Below are 22,104 nucleotides of genomic sequence, written 5' to 3' on the forward strand. Positions count from 1 at the left end.
AAACCTAATTCCGGCCCTGCCACTGAGCTATCTTATTGGTTGATTTGGATTATATTGCTGTGCCGCTTTGCACTGCAATGAATCTCAAAGCGGCTTCCAAACAGTCAAGAATAACGACCTTATTTATTTATTTATTTATTCCCTGCTTGCTCTTTGCTGCAACGGACTGAACGGAGCTAACCCCAGGGAAATGTTCCAGTGGAGAGACGGTGGTGGGAAGACCAGCCGGGCTGAAAGCGGGGTGTGGCTGGTTGTTTCTCCGGATTCCGGGGCGACGGAGTGGGGTGGTTTGAGGACTACCTCGTGCGGGTAAAGAAGAGGTGGCTGGAAGCCAGCCTTGGCACTTTTGGCGGGTGGCGCGGAGATGGGCGGCGCGCAGGAGGCGGGGCCTGGGCGAAGGACGCGGCGGCCCCGGCCGGGCATGGGATAAAAGGCGAAGGCGGCTGCCCGGGAGCAGCGCAGGGCGAGATCCCCGGGGCTGCAGAGAGAGAGCAGGCGCGCGAGACCAGGCACGATGGAGATGTACAGCAAGGCAGAGACGCTGGAGCTGCGGAAGAAGCACATCGGGTGAGCCAGGGGGCAAAGCCAGGGGAGCCGAGAGGGGCGGAGGGCGCAGGCATGCAAAACTCTCGCGCGCCCCAGAAAAAAACTTCCCAACTTTCCACCCCACATTCTGCAATCGCTCTCATTCTTTCTCCGGCACGATTGTTATTTATTATTAAATTTGTATACTGCCACTCATCCGTAGAACTCAGCTAACAGACCCCGGCAGGTCCTCTACCTGCGCGGTAAAGGCGACCTGCAAAAGATCTCTCTAGCGGAGATGGCGGTTGGGAGTGGGGTGCAGAATCAAGGTGGTGGGTCTACCCTCATCCTGGCCAGATCAAACTCTGAACCAAATCGAAAGGGGGTGGAAATCAACCTACCAAAACCTTCTTTGCCCTGTCCCTGCCATCCGCAGAACTGCCGCTTTCCCTGTATAAAAAGCCTCTGACATTATCTTGCACTAACGTATTTCATAGCCCTAAATTGTCACATTTTCTGAAAGGATCCGTATTTGATCATTTGAATTATCACGAATATTTTCTTTTTCATAAATAGAAAGGATTTAAAAGCAACACTTTTAAATAGAAAGGATTTAAAAGCAACACTTTCAATGGGAAAGTCAAGCACATGCTTTAAAATCTCCTCTTGAAATCCATGGAAGTTGCAGCCTGCTTGTTTGGAGATTTCAGTGCAAATCTGTGCATTTTTGCAGATGTTCGGACCCACAGTTTGCATAGAATTTAAGTCTTTTAAAGCACTTAACTTTTGGTGGGTCGTATTGCTTACCTAATTTCTCCCCCCCTTAAAAAAAGAACACTTTAAAAAGTTTTTAGCACTTTCTAGGAAGGCTTATTTCTAAAAAAAAAATCCAAAAGTTTTTTTTAAAAAAAATATTTCTTAGAAACAAAAATGGGGAAATGCTACACTTTCAGTGACACTTAGAAATGCCCTTCCCTCCCTCTCTCTCTCTCTTTGCCACGCAATCAGCTGAAGCCCTGCTGATAATGAAAATTATTCACTTCTCTGGGGTGTGATACTCTGGGGTGTAATGCTTGAAAACTGTACAAAACCCCATCTGGCAGTCCAAAAAATCTCCTTTGCCTCTGTGCATAGGACATCTGTGCCCTTATCTAACCCCTGTATAAATAGTCAGATTAACAGCCAGGAAGGTGGATCAGTGTTTGACCTTCCAAAGGAAACTTGGACAAGTGCAGTAAATGCACAGAGGCGCATGTGATGTCAGTGGCATTAAACAAGCATGCAAGATTGTGTAACCAGTTGATACACTGTACTCACAGTCCTTGCATAACCCAAGTGGATCCTGGGCGTTTTGCAAAGCCAAGCCTGGAATTCTGCCCGCCAAAGAGGCGAAAAGTTCTGTGCAAACTCTGAGAGTTGTTGTCTCCCTTGGATTATTATTTCATCCTTAATACAATAATAAGCTATTTTGGCTCCATTGCCATACAGTAGAAGCTGGGAACCAGCTAAAGATACAAAAGGCCAGCCAAAACAAACAAAAGGTTAGGGCTCAATTCTTTGGGGCTGTCTTCTTGTGGTTCATTAAAAAAACCTAGGAAGAGACTCACTCCAGGTTGCATTGTTCTCCCCTTCTCATGCACACTGCTTAATGCATGGGAGTCCCTACAGACACACTGGGAACCCCTCCCTTCCCCATTATCAGCCCTGCTGTGCAGACAGCTCTCTCATGGAAGCAGCTGTATGCACCCAATGGAGAGTGTGGAAGAGGAAATGGATGGAGCCTTTTTTGTGTGGCGGGTTTGATCCTTTCTTAATGAATGGTTCCCAATTTCCCCAGTCTATGCTGTTTGTGGTGAGGGAACAAAACCCTGTGCATGTCCAAAATAACTCTGTTATTTGGAGATTGGCTTGGTGTGTTGAGCAATATATCACATTTAAGTTATTGTCCTTTTCACAGGTGGGAAGAGATACCAAATTTTCCCTAAGGCAATTCCTGTACAGTGGTACCTCAGGTTACATACACTTCAGGTTACATTCGCTTCAGGTTACAGACTCCGCCAACCCAGAAATAGTACCTCGGGTTAAGAACTTTGCTTCAGGATGAGAACAGAAATTGTGCTCTGGTGGCGTGTCAGCAGCAGCAGGAGGAGGCCCCATTAGCTAAAGTGGTGCTTCAGGTTAAGAACAGTTTCAGGTTAAGAACGGACCTCCAGAATGAATTAAGTACTTAACCCGAGGTACCACTGTACTATGATGAGTGTTCCATGAAGCCAGCCATATTTACACTTGGAAAGACATAATTTACTATTTTCCCCTCACTGACTGAGTCTTTCCAGGACAATGCTTGAGGACTCCTGATAGACCATAATGAATTTGCTGCATTTACGTGTTTGTACAAGTGTATGCAGTGGTCTGGAGAAGGAGCTTTTCAGCAGACCTAAACTAAAGCAATGCTTTTGTGCTTTTCAGGCCCTCGTGCAAGGTCTTCTTTGCTAAGGACCCCATTAAGATTGTGTGTGCCCGTGGGCAGTATATGTTTGATGAGAATGGAGAAAAATACTTGGACTGCATTAACAACGTAGCACATGGTAAGAACTATGGCGTAATATATGTTGACAGCTTTTAAAGTGCTCCCATTCATTTTAGGTAGATTTTGGGTCTTTTTTCAGGTACTCTCAAATGGGTTCATTGACTTCTCTTCGCTTGGTCCTTTCCAGTTGGACACAGCCATCCAGATGTGGTCAAGGCTGCGGTGAAACAGATGGAGTTACTCAACACCAATTCTCGCTTCCTGCACGACAATCTGGTCCAGTATGCCAGGCGACTCACTGCGACCCTCCCAGAGCCTCTCTCTGTTTGCTACTTCGTGAACTCTGGGTATGGCTAAAGGACTTTTCATTGCTATTATCTTTTGGAAACTTGTATAAATTAACTTCTACATTTTAACAGCTTTGGGAGATGGTGAGAGAACAGAGTTAGCAAATATAGGGCTTTCTAAGGTTGTGCCCAGGTCTTCATGTGGGCAAAAATTCATATGGTCATAGTATTTGTTTATCTTTTACATTTCTATCTCATCTATGCATGCATGTTTATTTATGGGACCGCCTCTCCTGGTATGCCCCGCAGAGGACCTTAAGGTCCATGAATAACCATAGTTTAGAGGTCCCGGGCCCTAAGGAAGTCAGACTATCCTCCACCAGGGCCAGGGCCTTTTCAGTGATGGCTCCGACCTAGTGAAATGCTCTGTCCCGTGAGACTAGGGCCCTACAGGATTTAACCTCCTTCCGTCGGGCCTGTAAGACAAAGCTATTCTACCTGGCCTTTAATTTGAATTCAGCCTGGTCTTTTATTTCCCTTCTTCCCTTCCCCTCCCCTTTTATGAAGATCACCTGCTCTGAGACCCCACAGCTAATTCTCCCCTGGCCTCCTCATTGGCCCAAGTAGGACCAATTCAGCCAGCTAGCCCTGGGGATTATCTAATGTTTATTTCCCCTAAAGTGATTTCTGAATTTTATTTTATTGTTATTCATGTTTTATGCTGCTTTTACAATTGTTTTTAATTTGTTGTTAGCCACCCTGAGTCCAGTTTTTGAACCAGGAAGGGCGGGGTATAAATAAAATTATTATTATTATTATTATTATTATTATTATGTTTCCCTTGTTCCTATTTTACTCTTGCAACAACCCTGTGGGGTAGGCTGAGAGACAATGGGGGGAAAGCTTCATGGTTGAGTTGAACCTGGGTTTTCCTAATCCTAGTCTGAGACTCTGTACTTTCAGCAGATAAGGGTTATGACTCTGCAAATGAAATCTCTGCAGAAGAAGGTTTCACTAGATACAATCAGTTTTACCAGATACAAAACACAGGAAGAAGCTTGCTGCAAAGGAAACAACAGATTGCAGCGCGAGGGTTTCTCCAAATGCAAAACAACCAGATTGTGCAATGCGGAACTGTCTCTCCCTCTCCCAGGCCTCTTTGGATCAGTCCAAGGAATTCCTCCCATCAGCTCCAATGCATTCAGTGAGCTCCATGCCCACAGGGGCTCCTCAGCCAGGGATGTTCTGTGTACACAGTGGGCCACATCTCTTCATAGAATGGGAAGGCTTCACATACAGGCAGCACCAGATCATGTCCACAACCTGTATGTCCCCTCATTTTCCTGGGCAGCCCTCAAGATTAGCAATGTAAACCAAAGCTGAGCTATTCACAAGTTCATATTTTGTGTCCAGCTGTAGATTTTATGATAATCAAGACATGAACAAATGTGCAGAATTCACCTAGGTTTAGATGTGATCGCTATGGGATGCTTTAGTTGAGATTCCTGCATTGCAGGGGGGTTGGACTAGATTACCCTTGTAGGTCCCTTTCAACTCTACGATTTTATTTCCATGTGAAGCAACTCTTTGGCTTTCCAACCCAGAGAGAATCCTGCCCTCATTCAACATTTTCACTCTGAATCCAATAGGTGTGCTATTAATCATTTCTAGGGGATTAGAGTTTGACATATGCCTGTCTGGAGTTATTTTATCTTTGGCTTAAAAAAGTTTATTATGTGGCTCTCCTGTTACAATAGCTGCTTTCATTGCCTTCTAATTTTGTCCTGCAGATCTGAAGCAAATGATCTCGCTTTGCGCCTGGCCCGCCAATACAGGGGCCACCAAGACGTGATTACACTTGACCAGTAAGTATGCTGATGGTATGGATGAGATCAGTTCGTTGCAACATGATGCAGATGGGTCATGTGCTACTATAATGACTGTTCAGTCTGTAGCCAATCACCCAGAGCCCCATACATGAAGATTCTGCATGCATGGAGCTTCCCTGATCACAGTTAGTTTCTCATTCACCTCAAATGAGGTCACTGATCTGCACACAGTGATCTGTAAATAAATGTATCCATTAACTTCATCAAGACTTCTTCATTTTAACTCAAACCTCTGTTTTGACTCATCCGTTTCTGTGAGGAAGGGGTTGCCTCTGCATAGTTGTATGTCATAGAGGGAAACGGTCTACTAATTCCTATTAATTAGAGAATATTTGCATTTGTAGTTCAATAATAATAAATATTAAAAACAATGAAAATTGTGAACAACGACATTGAATATGTTGCTGTAGTGATACCACATACAGAAAACTAAGGTTAAACTGAGATTCTTTGTCAGTTTAGGTGCAAAACTTATGTAAAACATGTGCAAAACTAACCTGTAACAGAGTCTGCTTCTGTTGAACTCTTTCACACTCTGGAGTCACTTTGCATCCATCTTCTGTTTCAGTGCTTATCATGGTCATGTTACATCACTGATTGACATCAGTCCATATAAATTTAATCAACTGGGGAAAGAGGCCAAAAAGGAATTTGTACATGTGGTAAGTAATTATTATACTGGATTCTTACTGCCCTTAGCATATTTCTATTCATTGCAGATACAAATGAAATGCAAAGCTAAACTGCATAGCAATACCTCCACAAAAATCAATAGATACTATTTAGTGATATTTTGGTTGGCCTAATCAATGTAAGAAGCCTGGGGCGCTTCTTACAAGATGAATTGTATATGGACAGAGATATATTTTGTCCTGAAAAATGCAAAATACCTACAGTAGAAAAAGCATGTTTTTAAAAAACAAAAGCAAAAAAAATTGGTAGGTTTCTGTATCCAAGAATCTCTTAAGAAATGGCTCTTAATTGTCATGAGGAATTCATGGACAATAAATCTGACAGTGGCTAGTAAGCATAGCTCTCTTGCAAGGTTCAGCATGAGCAGGCCCCAAGATCTGGAAATCAGAAACATCCTGCCTTCTAGATGCCAATGCACCCTCCCCTAATGATATGCCTGGCTTAAAGGACCCCTGCACACACAGATCCCTACACACTTTGAAGCCCCTTCAGACTGATGTCAATTAGGCTGATGGACAACAGGGGCAGACTTTAGTAATATAGCTCCCTGAGTGAGGACCATTTTTTGTGCCCCTTCCCCCTTATTTTCACAATAATTCTTTTTGGTGCAGTTTACCCTTATTTATCCATATAAATATAAGTTTTTAAATTATTTTGTGCTCCCCCTCAGCCCGGCACCCTTCCAGATCACGGGGACAAGCAGCAGAAGACTGCTCTTCCAAGCATCTAATAGGGGGTTGTTGAGAACAGATATTGAACTAGATATGAGTCAGTGTATGTTATTATGGTCTCAGTTCTTTGTCGTTTCTGCCTTCTGTCCCACTTCCTGGAAAGCCAGGGATACGGAAAACCTGTGGACCTATACATTAAAATACTGGAAATGTTAAGGTCCTCTTGTGCCTCTGATGCATGGTTTCTTATTAACCTGCTGTGGGAAGATTTAGAAGAAAATCGGCATGTCCTACGTGAGGTGCACACCAGATTGGGTTTTTAAGGCCAGTTTTGTTCCTGTCGGAGGAGGAGCCAAGGACAGTGCATTCAAAGATTTCAAATCTTCTTTTGCCACTCTTTAGGCTCCTTCACCAGATATATACAGAGGAAAATATAGAGACGACCATCCAGACCCGGGAAGCGCTTATGCCGATGATGTGAAAAAGATAATTGAAGAGGCTCAGAAGAACGGCCGCAAGGTATGTAAACAACAGAGGAACATGAAAGCCTGCTCAGATTGTGTCCTGAAAAATGCTCAATTAGGTGAACTTGACTGCTTTATATAGTAATAATAATAAAAAAATTTATTTATATCCCGCCCTCCCCAGCCGAAGCCGGGCTCAGGGCGGCTAACAACAAAGTTCTCTTTGCCTCAATTCATTCATAGAAAAATATAGCTGGAATTTCTTTTGTTTTTACTGGATTCCTGGATTTTAAGGTGCCTTCTACCCCCCCCCCCCTTTAACTTGCATTCAAAACTCTCACAAGAAAATAATAGGTAAGGATTGAGTAAAGAAGAAGAAAGGAATAAATAAATCTAAACCTCCGTTTCATACGTAAGAGCAGGCTTAAAGCATAAAGCTCTATTTTGATTGTGCTCTGAAACTGCACATAGAACTTTTGCTGAAATTAATGGGGCTGTATGTAGCAACAGTTAAAAGGCACAGGATATAATGCACTGCAGTGTACAGCCTCTGTTCCTAAAATCCCCACCCAGTTTGAGCCCTCATGCCTAAAGGGGGCTTACGTTTATTTATTTTTGCAACAACACAAAATCATACAAACTACCAAACAGATTAACAAGAAGAAATATATAAAAGCCCAGCAGCTTCTCAGAATTTCTCACGGGGGTGTCCCAGTGCAAAGAGAAGAAAATCAGTAGGATCCAGTGGAATGTTGCACTTTGAGGATCCAGAGATATGAATTTAAATGCTAGCTCATGTGAACAAAAATTACTCAAAGCAGCTGACAAAATGGCAAAGTAAGCTGTTGATTTAAAACGTAGCATCTTAACACGAGTAATGATATAGGAACTTGCTGACTTTGGCGTGGAGAGATATTTCTAGAACTCGCATGGAGGCTTGTTATTATTAGTCACTTCTTTTCCAGAAAGGTGAACTCGAAGGAACTTGCAAAAGCAAACAATACAAACAAGAATAAAAACAACCTAAAATGCCCACCAGTAGTGATTGGAGCCACTATTTCCCCATCACCTTAAAGTCCAAAGGAGCCCACCCATCTGTCTTTAATTCCTTATTGAGATTTATAAAAAAGAAACTAACTGATAGTTTCTATTTTCCCCCCTTTGTCTGTTTCCTCCCTTCCCCTCGCATTATCTTCCTCATAGGTTCTGGTGCCGTAGACCTCTGCCAGGAGCAGTTGATAAAGTTTCACAGACTATGGGGAGCCTCCTACTGTCTGGCTGTAGTATACCTCTTCGAATATAGTGTACGCTTCTTTACACGTTACCACACGACCTTCTTTCCAGGAAGACGGCACTGCTCAAGCTTGCATGGACCCCTGACTGATACTCGGGGAGGGTTGTGCAAGAGTGAGGGAGGCAGTCAGTTAAATAGCAGATTTGGGCTGACCCTCCAGGCAGACTTGGAGGAGAACAAAGGCATAATGCTGAATGCAGAAAATGTAAGCTTCCAGTTCCAGTCTATCTGATCTGCTGATGTTGATTCCTGATCCCAAATAACCTTTTTTGGTTTGTTTGTTTTCATTCCTAGCTACTGGAATCACTTCAGCTGTAGGCTCTGTCTTTTTGTCAAATGCCTCATCCTGATTTGCTCTGCATACGTTTTCCTTCTTCTTCTTCTGAAGCAGGGGTGCCCAAAATACAGCTCTGCACATCTTCAATGCATTTGTTTGTTTCCCATTTTGAGCCACAGGAAAGGGGTTAAATCGGCTATCACAGAATGCCATGTGAATGAAGCTGATGGAGGTTCACGAGGTCACAGGGTGAAGCTGATATAAAGACTATAAAGCACCTTTAGTAATTAAATTATTGAAATGTGGACAATCATTAATAATAAATAGATAATAAATAACTCATCAGAACAGTGAACCCATCAGATACTTCCAGTATCACTTTTGTATTCTGCAAGAATAGACCGACTAAATGAGTTTTTAAATAAATGTGCACAGTAAATCCAAGACTTCGAGCATTGGGTCAATAATGAGCTGTAGAATTATGCTGGATGCTTGCCCTGGCATTGAAAAATTGGGCACCTCTGCCATTTTTGTTGTCGTTACTGTTGCTCACAGCTGTTCAAGATGCAACATAGCTATCCAAACCGCATATTCATTTATCTCACCTGTTTTCATAGGGTTCGTGCCTGTAGCTGTTGTTTCATTTGCAAACGAGTAAGCAGAGGAATGCTCTTCTTATAACATCTTCTCTTACTTAGATTGCAGCCTTTATTGCTGAGTCCATGCAGAGTTGCGGAGGCCAAGTAATTCCACCTGCAGGCTATTTCCAGAAAGTGGCAGAGTATGTATAGTGCTTGGGATGGGTTACTTACAGCAGGCTACTTACTAAAAATCACAGGAAGAGTCTACTTATTTGGTTCTTTGTGTAGCTTTAATCTTTGTTCCTGCTACGATTATTTTTTTTATTTCTGTAAATAAATATTGCCCAGTAACAAGAGATGCCTTTCTCAAAGTAGCTTTTGGCAATTCAATCCAAGGCCAATAAGTTGGTGGGGTGGTACATAAGGAATATAAGTATTGCTCAAAGTTCAGTGATGGCAGACAAATTGGATGGCTTTAAAAGAGGACTAGACAGGATAAGGTTATTCATGGCTACTAGCCAGTTAATGTGTTATCACAGTCTGCTTATGGGATTCCCATAGGCAACTGGTTGACCCACTGAGAGAACAGGATTCTGGGCTAGTTGCAATGAACAGCATGACTTCTTATTGCACAGTAGCTCTGAGGTGATCTGCACATTAAGAAAAATCACATGGTACGTCATTCCTAGAACTTGAGAATACAGAAGGCCCTGCGCATTGTGTGTATCAGATCTTTTTATCCAATATTTCTAGACCACACATATCCTTCTGTGACTGGACAGAGTGAACTCAGGTCAACTTTATCCATCTTCTGGCCATGCTATAAAGAGCATATGGCCTGATAAGCACTTTTCTGAATTCTCAGCTGTAAATGCCCCTTGCAGGACCATAATTGAAGTCTTCATGTAAACGCTCCTACATGACAGTGACACATCGCAGTGAGACATCTGTTCTGTTCCCTTTTTATTTTCAGCGCTGTCCGCAAAGCGGGTGGAGTTTTCATAGCTGATGAAGTCCAGGTCGGTTTTGGTCGAGTTGGGAAAAAATTCTGGGGATTCCAGCTACAAGGCAAAGACTTTGTGCCTGACATTGTCACTATGGGGAAGCCAATTGGCAATGGCCATCCCATGTCTTGTGTAGTTACCACCAGAGAGATTGCAGAAGCTTTTGGTGCCTCTGGACTGGAGTACTTCAATACGGTGAGCTTCTCTTCTAATATTATCATTTATAGTTATAAATTGGGTATGAGGAAACTTTGGCTCTCCAGATGTTGCTGAATGATCATTAGCCCTGGTAAGTTTGGCCAGTGACCAGGGATGATGGGACTTGTAGTTCAGCAATATTAGGAGGGCCACATCTGTTATAGGGGCCTGGCATGCATAATTGCACCATCATCGATTGTTACAGAAAGAATGTTCAGAGCACCCAGTAATGACTCAAATAATGCTTTTCAGTGAAGCCAGTTCACCCAGTTTAGACAACAGCATCAGGCAACATCTGGCCCTGATCCATCTCTTATGTATGGTGTGCAGTGAAATAGCACCTGCCTTCTCAATCCATTTGGCAGAACTTCATGCAATCTGGGCCAATGTCCTTTGGATTCTATGCCCATAGGTGCAGCAGTGGCCCAGGGGGTGGGGGAGCAGCAGTGACAGAATGTTACTGTGTAGGCCAGCACTGCCAACCCAGAGTTCCTCTGCCCTCACTGCTGCCCCAACCCCATCTCATCTCCACACAGCACTGCTGCATAGGCATGAAGTATTATTATCTTTTGAAGACACTGGTGGCACACCAGGAGGGTGGGGAAGATGAGCGTGCACTCAATTCCCCATTAAGCACAAGGTGATAGGAAATATTCAGCCTAGTAAGGTTTGACCATACGTTGCAATATCATGCATGCACCAATTGAGTCTCATACTGAATAGATGCTCAGGTTGAACTTCTTAATGCCTAAATGAGACTTTGATTGAAAATGTACAGCTTCGTCATGCAAATAATATTGAACACATGGTCTCTTGTGTGTATATGTAAAACCAGTACATGGTGCTTACTGTTTTATTTCTTTAAAAGTGGAGCTGGAGCCTTGTTGTTGTTTAGTCGTGTCCGACTCTTCGTGACCCCATGAACCAGAGCACGCCAGGCACTTCTGTCTTCCACTGCCTCCCGCAGGAGCTGGAGCCTAAGTTATAGCAAAGCTTTACTCTATGTAGGAAAGCAGTACAAACCCTGTGGTGTTTTATTCCCTTCAAACTTTTCAAAATAGAAACTGCTAAGAAGAAATATGACACCCCGTAGCACCACATAAGGTGCAAGTTAAAAAGATAGAAGGAAATTTGCACCCAATATTTCTTGTTTGCCTAAGAAAATAATCTGATGCCAAGCCCCGTCTTGCTCAAAACATTCATCAAAATCTTTGGATGAAAAAATAATTGAGGCAGCGCAATAACCTGTTTCTTCTTGGTCATTCCCCCCCCCCCTCAGTTTGGGGGCAACCCAGTGTCCTGTGCAATTGGACTGGCTGTTTTGGACGTGATAGAAAAAGAAGATCTCCAAGGGAATGCCACACGTGTTGGAAACTATCTCACTGGACTACTGAAGGAACAAAAAGAAAAGCATCCACTGGTGGGAGATGTCAGGTAGGCACAACAGGGTAAACATAAAAAGTTTTAAGATCTAGAAGAATGTATAACTAGGGGTGGCCTCTTCAATCCAAGGACTGCATTGCCCTCTGAAGACCCAGGAGACACATTCCAGTGGTGGGTGCAATCATACCCACCCCCACCACTGACAACTACTGAATAACAGATCAGATAACTGTTTTGTACAGGAGACCTACCACACTACTTTGCAAAACTATTTGGAGTTGGGTGCCTTTTGTGCAACACTGAGATTTGATTGCTGCACCTCTGATTCCCTCCCTTTTCTTTATATTTTTCAGAGGTGTTGGTTTGTTTGTTGGAGTGGATCTTGTGAAGGATCGACAAAAGAGAACGCCTGCCACTGCTGAGGCCCAGCATATTATCTACAAGTAAATATATACTGGCTTGCTTTAGACGTTCTTTTCATCAGTTTTAACTTTACAACTTCCAGGCTAGACATTCAGACTGAAGGAGATGAAATTCATAGTCAGGTCAGGGCTGAGTAACTGAAGATGCCCTCACGATTTACCCAGAATCATAAAACACAGCTTTAAAGGGACTGACTGCGTTATAACTTCACATACCTAAATGCATTTTGGAGTTTGCATTCCAAATTAAATCTGTGTTCCCTTCTAATCAGGCTGAAAGAACAGAGGATTCTTCTGAGTGCTGATGGACCTTATCGAAACATCTTGAAATTTAAGCCACCCATGTGCTTCACTGTGGAAGATGCAAAGTTTGTAGTTGATCAGATTGATGAGATCCTCACAGGTAAGCATTCTTGCATGCCTACCGGTTCCTTTGCATATATGGCCTCCAATTTTGTTCTATAGGTAACAGAGGTAGTTAAGAGTGTGGCAGAGAACTGGGGAAGGAGGGAGAAAGGGTGCGGTGGCTGTAGCCTTTCTTAGTGTCTTGGCACATCTAAAGATATAGGAAAGACTTGGCAACTCAGATGTCAAAATCAGACAAGAGCTAGTGGTCAGTGTAAGCTTGTGACCCATTGCAGAGATGTCTGATCATAGTTGGAGATGCAACATTAGATTATGTAGATTGCAGAACCTGGACTGATTCAGCCAGGATCATTTCAGCTCCCAGGTGAACTCTTAGTTGTAAGTTGCGGATAGGTTGCTTGTTGCTGAAACGTGTCTTAAGTGAATTCTAAAGAAATTTATCTAGTCCCACAAGAAAATAAGCTATTATTTAAAACTACACGAACTTTTTCTTTACACTTTGTGACTTCTGTACCTAATGATGGAAAACCTACTCCCCCCCCCTCTTGTCCCAGATTTAGAAGATTCAACAATAAACAGGACCAGAGATGAATTACCAACAAGTATACAGAGTAAAAGAAAAGTAAGTTGGAAACCCCAAAATGACACTGCCAGTCAATATAGACAAAAGTAATCTGTGGGTTAAACCACAGAGCCTAGGACTTGCAGATCAGAAGGTCGGCGGTTCAAATCCCCGCGACGGGGTGAGCTCCCGTTGCTCGGTCCCTGCTCCTGCCAACCTAGCAGTTGGAAAGCACGTCAAAGTGCAAGTAGATAAATAGGTACGGCTCCAGCAGGAAGGTAAACGGTGTTTCCGTGCGCTGCTCTGGTTCGCCAGAAGTGGCTTAGTCATGCTGGCCACATGACCCGGAAGCTGTACGCCGGCTCCCTCAGCCAATAAAGCGAGATGAGCGCCACAACCCCAGAGTCTGTCACGAGTGGACCTAATGGTCAGGGGTCCCTTTACCTTTACCTTTACCTTTAATCTAGATGGACCATTGTCCTGGCTCAATATAAGACAGCTTTCTAAGTTCCTATGAGCTGTCTGAAGACTTTCCTGTCTTATAAAACTTCACCCACGTACTTCATGTTTAGGGCTTTCTCTCAGTACACTTTATGTCATGCCATGCTGTCCCCCCCTCCCAACACTCATACAAGCAGCTCAAAACTCACCTATTCCATAAACCATTGGCATAACCCATAGTCATAACTGAAATAATGCCTAAATTACATGCATGAAGCTGCATTTGCTCACATTATTCTGTTCTTATCCTTGGCTTTGCATACTTCATCTCTCTGCTGATTTGCTACACTTGCCTCTCTTCTGTCTCATGCAATGTCTAAAATTTGATTGTAAACATCTCAGATTAGGGACCTGTTTTGTGCTTGGGTCCTGGCCTCAGCTTTTCCACAGGCATCTGGTTGGCCACTGTGAGAACAGCGTGCTAGATTAGATGGGCCATTAATTAGCCGAATCCAGCAAGCCCTTCTAAATTTGCACCAATGAATGCCAATAACCTAGAGCCACAGGCTTGTAAAATCTGTGGTTCTGGTCTGTGGTTCTGGCAGTTCCCATGACATCAAATACATGCTGATGCCAATATCTGCATATTCAATCAAATTGTGCATTTGTTTTAGATGCCCACAGATGGGAGCTCCCAGCTGGAATGCATCAACGAAAGCATAAGCCATATCAATGGAAGTGCCTGCAGACAAAAAAATGGATTTTATGCTGAAAACAACACAGTGCCTTGCAAAAGGATCAGGACATGAAAAGAAAATTCTATAAATAAGAATCACTATGTACAGTTGGGTTTGTTTAAGGATGAATGGGTGTGTGCAATAATTGGTAATAATATTGGCTAGTTATACATTATGATGAAGCATCCATTTACTTATGGTCTAAATTTGGAGCATCATGCTTTGCAGCCATAGTACCAAGGTAGCGTGGCCTCATTTGTTTCAGATGTCTAACTGACTGGGAGTCACTGACTGATGTGTCTTTGTCCTTTTGGAATCTCAGTGTTCAGTATTGAGATTTGAATAATTTCCCCATGTTTTAATGGTTTATTTGTTATACTGTGCAACTTTCTGGTGGGGCAATTCATGCCAATGCTGAAAAATATTTTTATCTTGTAAATCTCACATGCAATCCAACAGAGGACACATGGAACAACCAAGAGTGTTCCATGAAAACCTACCAATCAGCTTCTTAGGCTGCCACCCTATCCACATTTACATGGGAGTAAGTTCCACTTCCAGCTAGGGATGCACACTGGAGCAATGTTGTAATATTTAATGACAAAGATTTTATAATAATTATTAATTGTACAGTATTAACTATATTGAAAATGGAAACTTTAAAGCACTGCTGTATTTAGACAGTATGCCTTCTTGGTCTATATTTGTCAGTTGTATCTCTGCTGTTATCAGTGTTGTTTATGAACTCTGTTAGGACACCAGTTTGTTTTCCATTTACTGGAAACTCTTGTTTATTCCAAAAAAAATAAAGCTATTTTTAACCTACAGGTCATTGTGTCATGAAATGAATAACCATCAATATTTAATAATTACTTGGTAAGGTTACATTCTTCTTAAAGTTGATCTTTGGCCTCATTTACTCATCTCAAACTAGGCTTGGCTATAAATTAACATGATTAATGCATATGGGTATTCCTTTCTTGGAGAAGATGAGTAATGGTCCAGAGGTTGCAGGCACATATTGCTGAGTGTGCACAAGCATTCTGAATTATGCAAAAGTAATAGTGAGCACCCCTAGGAGACAGAGTCCACATTTGTGCACAATTATATATAGATATAGATATAGACAGATTTACGGTATATAAAGGTAAAGTTTACTTTGGAAAAGTAAACTTTACCTTTACAGTGGAACCTTGGGTTACGTACCATCCTCCTTACAAACGCTTCGGGTAACGAGCTCCGCTAACCCGGAAGTAGGTGCTCCTGGTAGCAAACTTTGCCTTGGGATACGTGTGGAAGTCGCACGCCAACGGCATGGTGGCAGTGGAAGGCTCCATTAGCAAAAGCGTGCCTCAGGTTAAGAACTGTTTCAGGTTCAGAACAGACCTCTGGAACAAATTAAGTTCATAACCCGAGGTACCACTGTATATAAATATTTACTTATACAAAAAAGTAAACTTTGGAAAAGTTTCAGCTGGTTCCTTATTGTAAATTCCCTTCAAAAGACTGTGCAGTAGTCTCAGATCCACTCCACCCAGTGCCGGATTTATGTATAAGCTAAACAAGCTATAACTTTGGGCCCCATTCTCTTGGGGGGGGGGGCAAAAAAATTAAAGGAAAAAAAACCTGGATACTGCTTATTGTATTTCAGTTCAACAGTTACTTTGATAAAATACATATTTTGTTACGTGCAAATGGCTTTAGATACCTATTAGGTCCATAAATTACCATATAGCATATGTTCAACAGAAAAAAATGACAATTTGTTGTTGACAAAGGACAGCTGAACCTATAAAGGGCCCCATTACCTTCAGTAGCTTAGGGCCTCATCAAACCTAAATCTGGCCCTGACTCCATTCCTCTGTAATGAGATCTCCTCTTTGTGTGTTCAGACCCAGAAATGTCCCCTGTAAATAAATTCACACGAATCAAATTTTGGTTTGGTTTTTGGCAGAATTTAGGCCATAACTTTATTGATTACAGAAAGTGATTGGTTGCATAGGCTCTGGTTTGACTAGCTCCCTGCCATGCAGGTAGCGCTGACCCAGAGTTCCAGTATAGATCTGCCAAGGGTGAACACCCAGATGAGCAGAAAGCCATGAATGGGCTAACTCCGCCACTCAAATGTGCCCCTGGACTCAGGCATGGGCACAACCCCCCTCAGGGGTTGACCAAACCAAGTTGAGTCCCTGGATTCCTTTAACGGAATACCCTTCACATAGGGATGGTGAGAGCGTTCTCCCATCCCTATCACCTGAACCAGAGCGTATCCGCAACCTCACAAGTTGTGATGATTTGCTACGCAGCAGACGAAACCCAGATGGCAACAGCCAACCAGCCAAGTGGGGAAAATTCCTGCCATGCCCCTGTCCCAATGACAGATGACACACGACAGCATAGCAAGGTCAAGCGCAAAGCCCTAAAAATAGGGAGAGGGGGGTGGGTGTTCCAAATGCACACGCCGAAAGAGGTCACCTGCATGGGTATAAATAGGTCCCTCGAACCGTTTGGACTGCACCCCATTGGCCAGATTGCACCCAGCTAGGAGGGACCTACCAATAAGGTGTTGTGGCTGACCAATCGTACCCACCCACAACACAGGGTGTCAGTTCCTAGGTCTCACCGCAATACGTGCCCTCTTTAAGGGAGGACCCAATTTCCAAAAACATTGTGAGGACACTGTGCTATCTGTCAGTGACAGCACAGGAAAAGGAATTTCTACAAAACAGGGCAGGTCTAATTCAAAGATAGCCCTTCAACTCTATGAGGAAGAGCAACCTAACCTCCCATCTCTGTTACTGTTCTGTTCTGTATCCCAAAACAGGTAGACCTGCTCAGTTGCTTGTCCACAGACACCCTTGAGCTAAACTTTCTGGCAAGAGGCACCTAATTCATGGGGAACATTTGTGAGCCCAACACCGTGGTTGTGTTTTTGTGATTTTTCCCACTAGATTTCTGCAACTCAAATTAGTGGGATTCTGGAGCGGAAAATGTTAGCAGCGGTGCAGTATGTCTATATCAATGCTGAATGTCAATATTGGTATGTTCCCCTCCGTATGTGGGGCTTGGAACAATACCCCCTCCCCATGGAATACTGATTGACTTTGGAGAGCAGAGGGAAGGCAGAAATCAGGGGCTGGGGTAAGGAATGGAGTGGCTGGAATCACGAACACAGTTTGGAGATGTTGCACTCTATGCTGCAACATTTTGTTGCAGACTCTGCTGCTATTAAGTTTGTGATCAATACAGCCATTTTAGTCAGGTAAGGCTGAAATTTATCTAAAGAAACTTGCCAAGAGACAGATCCCTCATTTTCACAGTTGGCTTTCCTATAAAAATTCATATTACAGTAAGCTTGTTAGTCTTTTAAGTTGCTGAGAAGCTAATTTGTAATTCTACACCTGGAATTCAAACTGTATCCTTATGGTTCCATCAGTATGGTTCTAATTAAATAAATCATTTGAATGTCAGATTAGAGAACAGGTTTCCTAAACTGGTTCGTTTTTACTATGAGACGTTACATTGTGAAAATCTATATAAGCCACCTTTCTATAGATAAACTGTATTGCTTATCTACAGCTTTCTATAGAAAGGAGTTTAAATGAGTTTTTACAAGGCTTGGTTGTTTGAGTAATAAAAAAGTTTATTATTATTAGCCAAGTACCTTGAGAGTACTGACTCACAAGTAAAATTAAAAGTTTGTCCTACCACAAGAACTGCTGATTTTGGATAAGCTCTTAATTGGGACAAAAGTCCCATTTTCAAGATTAATCTTAAATAGAAAAGCCAGACTTCATGCAGGTAGGCCTGTTCTGTTATTAAATATGATGAAAGGAAAGTGAAGCACACACGGAAAACAAGTATTTGTCTGACAAGTAAGCTGAACGTTTAATGTTTCACAAGCGATAGTTTGTTAATCAGCAAAGTAAGGCATGTGGTTACCTTCCAGTAAGAAAATGGGAATGAATGAGGTAAGCAGGAGATGTCGTAGTTTGGAACATTTAACATCTATGTATATTTGCACTTATTTACAAATATACAACTGAGCAGAGGTGGAGGAGCAACTTTCATATTCCAACAAACTAAAATGTACTGTTCCAGTGTTTCAGCACCCTGGAGTCCAAACGCCACACAAAAAGAGACATGTTGGTGTACATTCTCATGCCCAAAATAGACATGATCAGACTTCACAACAAAAAAACAAAAAAGCAGTTGGAGCAGGGAGCTGTAGCAGGGTATGTTTAATTGTCCTCCTATCCACACCATTTTTCTAATCTAAAACATCCCCACCAACTAACAGCAGCTATCAGCTCAGTAGAAGGGAAATTCAGGAACCTGTATTAAGCCTGTATTTTATTTTATTTTTCCTTTGCATGGGCTAACAGCAATTTTGTGGTGGCAAGAATTTAGATAGGGGAAATAGCAAGAGAACGCACTCTCCACTTCCAGTTCTGCTGCCAATCAAAATCTGAGATTTTAGTATTTTAAAGTAATTATGCTCAGAAACATCAAGAGATCTGATCACAGAAGAAGAGATTGGATTTGATATCCCACTTTATCACTACCCGAAGGAGTCTCAAAGCGGCTAACATTCTCCTTTCCCTTCCTCCTCCCCCACAACAAACACTCTGTGAGGTGAGTGGGGCTGAGAGACTTCAGAGAAGTGTGACTAGCCCAAGGTCACCCAGCAGCTGCATGTGGAGGAGCGGGGAAGCGAACCTGGTTTACCAGATTACGAATCTACCATTCTTAACCACTACACCACACTGGCTCTCTCACCACACAGGTCAATTGTCACCTTTGCCTTATGTCTGAGTTAGTCTATTCCTGCTGGATGATTTTACTACCTCCGAAATTGCACATTTTAATCAAGAATTATTGGAAAGCAAGCCATTATCTCTCAGCTTCGCCCCCACGATCTGGGGCTGGAATCTGCTGTTCAAAGACTATTTGCATAAACAGAAGTCAAAAGTCCAACTGGGTGTGCAAACCTGTTGGCACAAATCTTTGTTTTTAGTGTCAAGCGGTTATACAGCACAGTTTATTCTTCAGAACATGGGCAGCTAAGCACGGGCCTCATTCTCCCTTGGGCAACCCCCAGGGACTGCATGATAGAAGGGAGGCTAAAAGTGAGGGGATCCACCCCACACTATTGAATGCACACTCACAGGCACAGATACACAGTTCAGATGTGCCCCTCGCACGTGTAGCTCAATAGTGGAGCATCTGCTCTGCATGTGGAAAGTCCCAGATCCAAACCACAGGATCTACAGAAAGGGCTCAGAATGTGCATGTAAACCTTGAGACCCACTGCAATACTGAGATAACATAAGGCAGCTTCCTATATGATCAACCTGAAGACCCAGGAGGACATGTCTGATTCACCACCAGGTTGCTGGGCTCCACTCATCACAGTGCTGTCCCTATTTTGATATCCTTTTTTGCTTGTTTCAAAACCAGTGTGCTCTTGGCGGAACAAGGAAATTTTGCTTCCTGCAGGTCTCCTTTAGAATCATGATTTCCCTCGGACTTGCAGCAGTGTTCCCTTGTGGCGTAACTTCAGCTAGGCCCTGAAAGGGCTCTCCGGAAGAGGCCTTGGAATGGAAAATATTGTTCATAATTAATGTTACAGCTTCTTTTGTCACGGCCGATGGTTTTGGCAAGTAAATAAATAGGCTGAAATCAATAATGAATGTGTCTGTAGGAGATGGCATACAGTAGACATAGGAAGACACACAGCATGGTCTCTGTGAGCAGGCTCATTTTATTGAACAGAATTCTGGTGCTGAACAAAACAGATGCATTGTTAGGCCTCCAAGGATCTTTCATAGTTGCCTGGTCCTGGGATGAGGAATTGAGCAAAATAAAAATTGGGCTGGAGCAACACTAGATCCTGACTCTAGAGTAGCACCATAAAGGTGGCCTTTTGCCATGGATCTCCAAACTACAACAGGGATTGGAAACCCGTGGCCCTCCAGGTGCCTGTTGAACTACAACTCCCATCATCCCTGACCAGCCTGGGGCTGATGGATTTGGGAGACTGGAGGGCTACAGTGTCCCTATCCCTGCATTACATCTAATTTTCTGTTACAATAGCAATGTGACAGTTCTACAGGATGACGCAAGGGCACTGCCTTTCTGCCTTTTATGCAACAACCAATCATTTGAAAATCTGCCAAAATCTGTTAGCCACTTAACTTTTATCAGGTTCCCTGAGAACTTGTAGACACAGGGCAAGGTCGGGCAGGAGGAAAAAATGCTTACTGGGCACAGAACAGCTGTTTAGAAAGAGGGCACAGAAAGGTCAAACAACATTGCTACTTCAGCTCATGATTCAGCAACCAAGGCTGCAATAGTATATCTACTGATACAGTGGTACCTCTAGTTGCGGACTTAATGCATTTCGGGGTGCCGTTCACACCCTGAAAAGTCCGCAACAAGAGCGCCTCATTAGCACATGTGTGCGGCACAATCGAGTGCTTCTGTGCATGCGCAGGCAGCAAACCTGGGAGTAAACACTTCTGGGTTTGCCACGTCCGTAACAAGAGCAGAACACAACACGAGGTATGACTGTACTCTTTCTCATACATAATTCTTGCTGGGCAGCATGTTTAGGAAGCCCAGTTTGGGCTATGTTCTATGCTTCTTGCTGAATTTTGACACCTTTCCCTCCATAGCAGAACTTCCTAGCATCCACTCAGTAAATCAAATTTCTTGAGGCTTTATTATGTCCATCTGTGTAAGTATTACAACATCTTCCCTGGTTTTACTTAAGACCCTGGTAACATGATGACATAATGATGGCAATTCACTCTGCCCCTCTGTGGTTCCTCACAGTAACATTCCCCTCCTGTCAGCTATGTCCTGCCTACTGGCAGGAGATAAACAACCAGCTCAGCTTCTTCCAAGAAATGGATATATCTGTCATGTCTAAAGCCTTAGGTGAACCTAAATGTTTCCCTGTTAAACTGCTGCCCTACTTTCGGACATGACACAGTAAACAAGTACTTGCATTCCTCTAGCTTGCAGTTAAGCACACATTTGGAGCAACACATGTACTTTTAAAGTCCTCTCTGGCCATAAAGGGGGGAGGGAGGTTTATGCCACTGGTTAAGTCCTGAACGTTGCATATTGCATACACTGGATTTTCAGGGGCGAACTAACAATTACATTACTGCACAGATGGGGAAACTTTTTCACCCTGAGGGCTGCATTCAATTCTGGGGAACCTTTTTCGAAGTTAGGAAAACAGGGCTGAATAGATCAGTCTATTCTAAGTCTGAACGAGTTTCCCATGTGCTAATCCATAAATCTGATCTGTCCCATTAAAAGGGTGTACATTTGCATTATTTTTCTGTGCATACTATCTCAGATTAGGAGTGACTGGTGGGGAAAGGCGTTGCCTTGAACCTGTTTCCTGATAGCAGTGTCACTGCTGCACACCAAGGTGGAGTTAGATCAGGGAAGTACGATGTGGCTTCACCAGCAGAGCCAATCTGGTGCTTTCAGTGATGCCCCCACATCACTCCACCCTTGTTGCTACTCTACCCAACAACCACACCATCCAGTATGTGGTGATGATGCTCCTGCTGGAATGCTATGCCTGCAGGGCTGCCCCTCCCCACTCTTGCTTCAAATATGCATTTTTGTATATGCATTTAGATGTGTTTCAAAAGACCAAAACACTCAGGCAGGAATAACCAGCAGCACAAATATGAGATAGGGGGCACCTTGTGAAAAGGATCTAGGTAGGGGTCTTTGTAGACCACAAGCTTAACAT

The 22,104-nt window shown here is 43.1% G+C and overlaps 1 protein-coding gene across 1 annotated transcript; it reads left to right on the forward strand.

The window, feature by feature from the left end:
• The first annotated feature begins 419 nt into the window (after window positions 1-419).
• ETNPPL (ethanolamine-phosphate phospho-lyase) lies at window positions 420-14,419 on the forward strand. The gene is made up of 13 exons (XM_081020331.1): window positions 420-567; window positions 2,995-3,113; window positions 3,243-3,402; window positions 5,133-5,207; window positions 5,800-5,893; window positions 6,998-7,114; window positions 9,329-9,411; window positions 10,185-10,410; window positions 11,693-11,847; window positions 12,150-12,239; window positions 12,491-12,621; window positions 13,139-13,206; window positions 14,262-14,419. Exons 1-13 carry the CDS (start codon window positions 515-517, stop codon window positions 14,394-14,396), a joined length of 1,506 nt encoding a protein of 501 aa, XP_080876457.1. The 5' UTR covers window positions 420-514; the 3' UTR covers window positions 14,397-14,419.
• Window positions 14,420-22,104: the final 7,685 nt, after the last annotated feature.

This window comes from Podarcis pityusensis (assembly GCF_964106645.2).
Source record: "Podarcis pityusensis genome assembly, chromosome: 9".
Lineage (NCBI taxonomy): Eukaryota > Metazoa > Chordata > Lepidosauria > Squamata > Lacertidae > Podarcis > Podarcis pityusensis.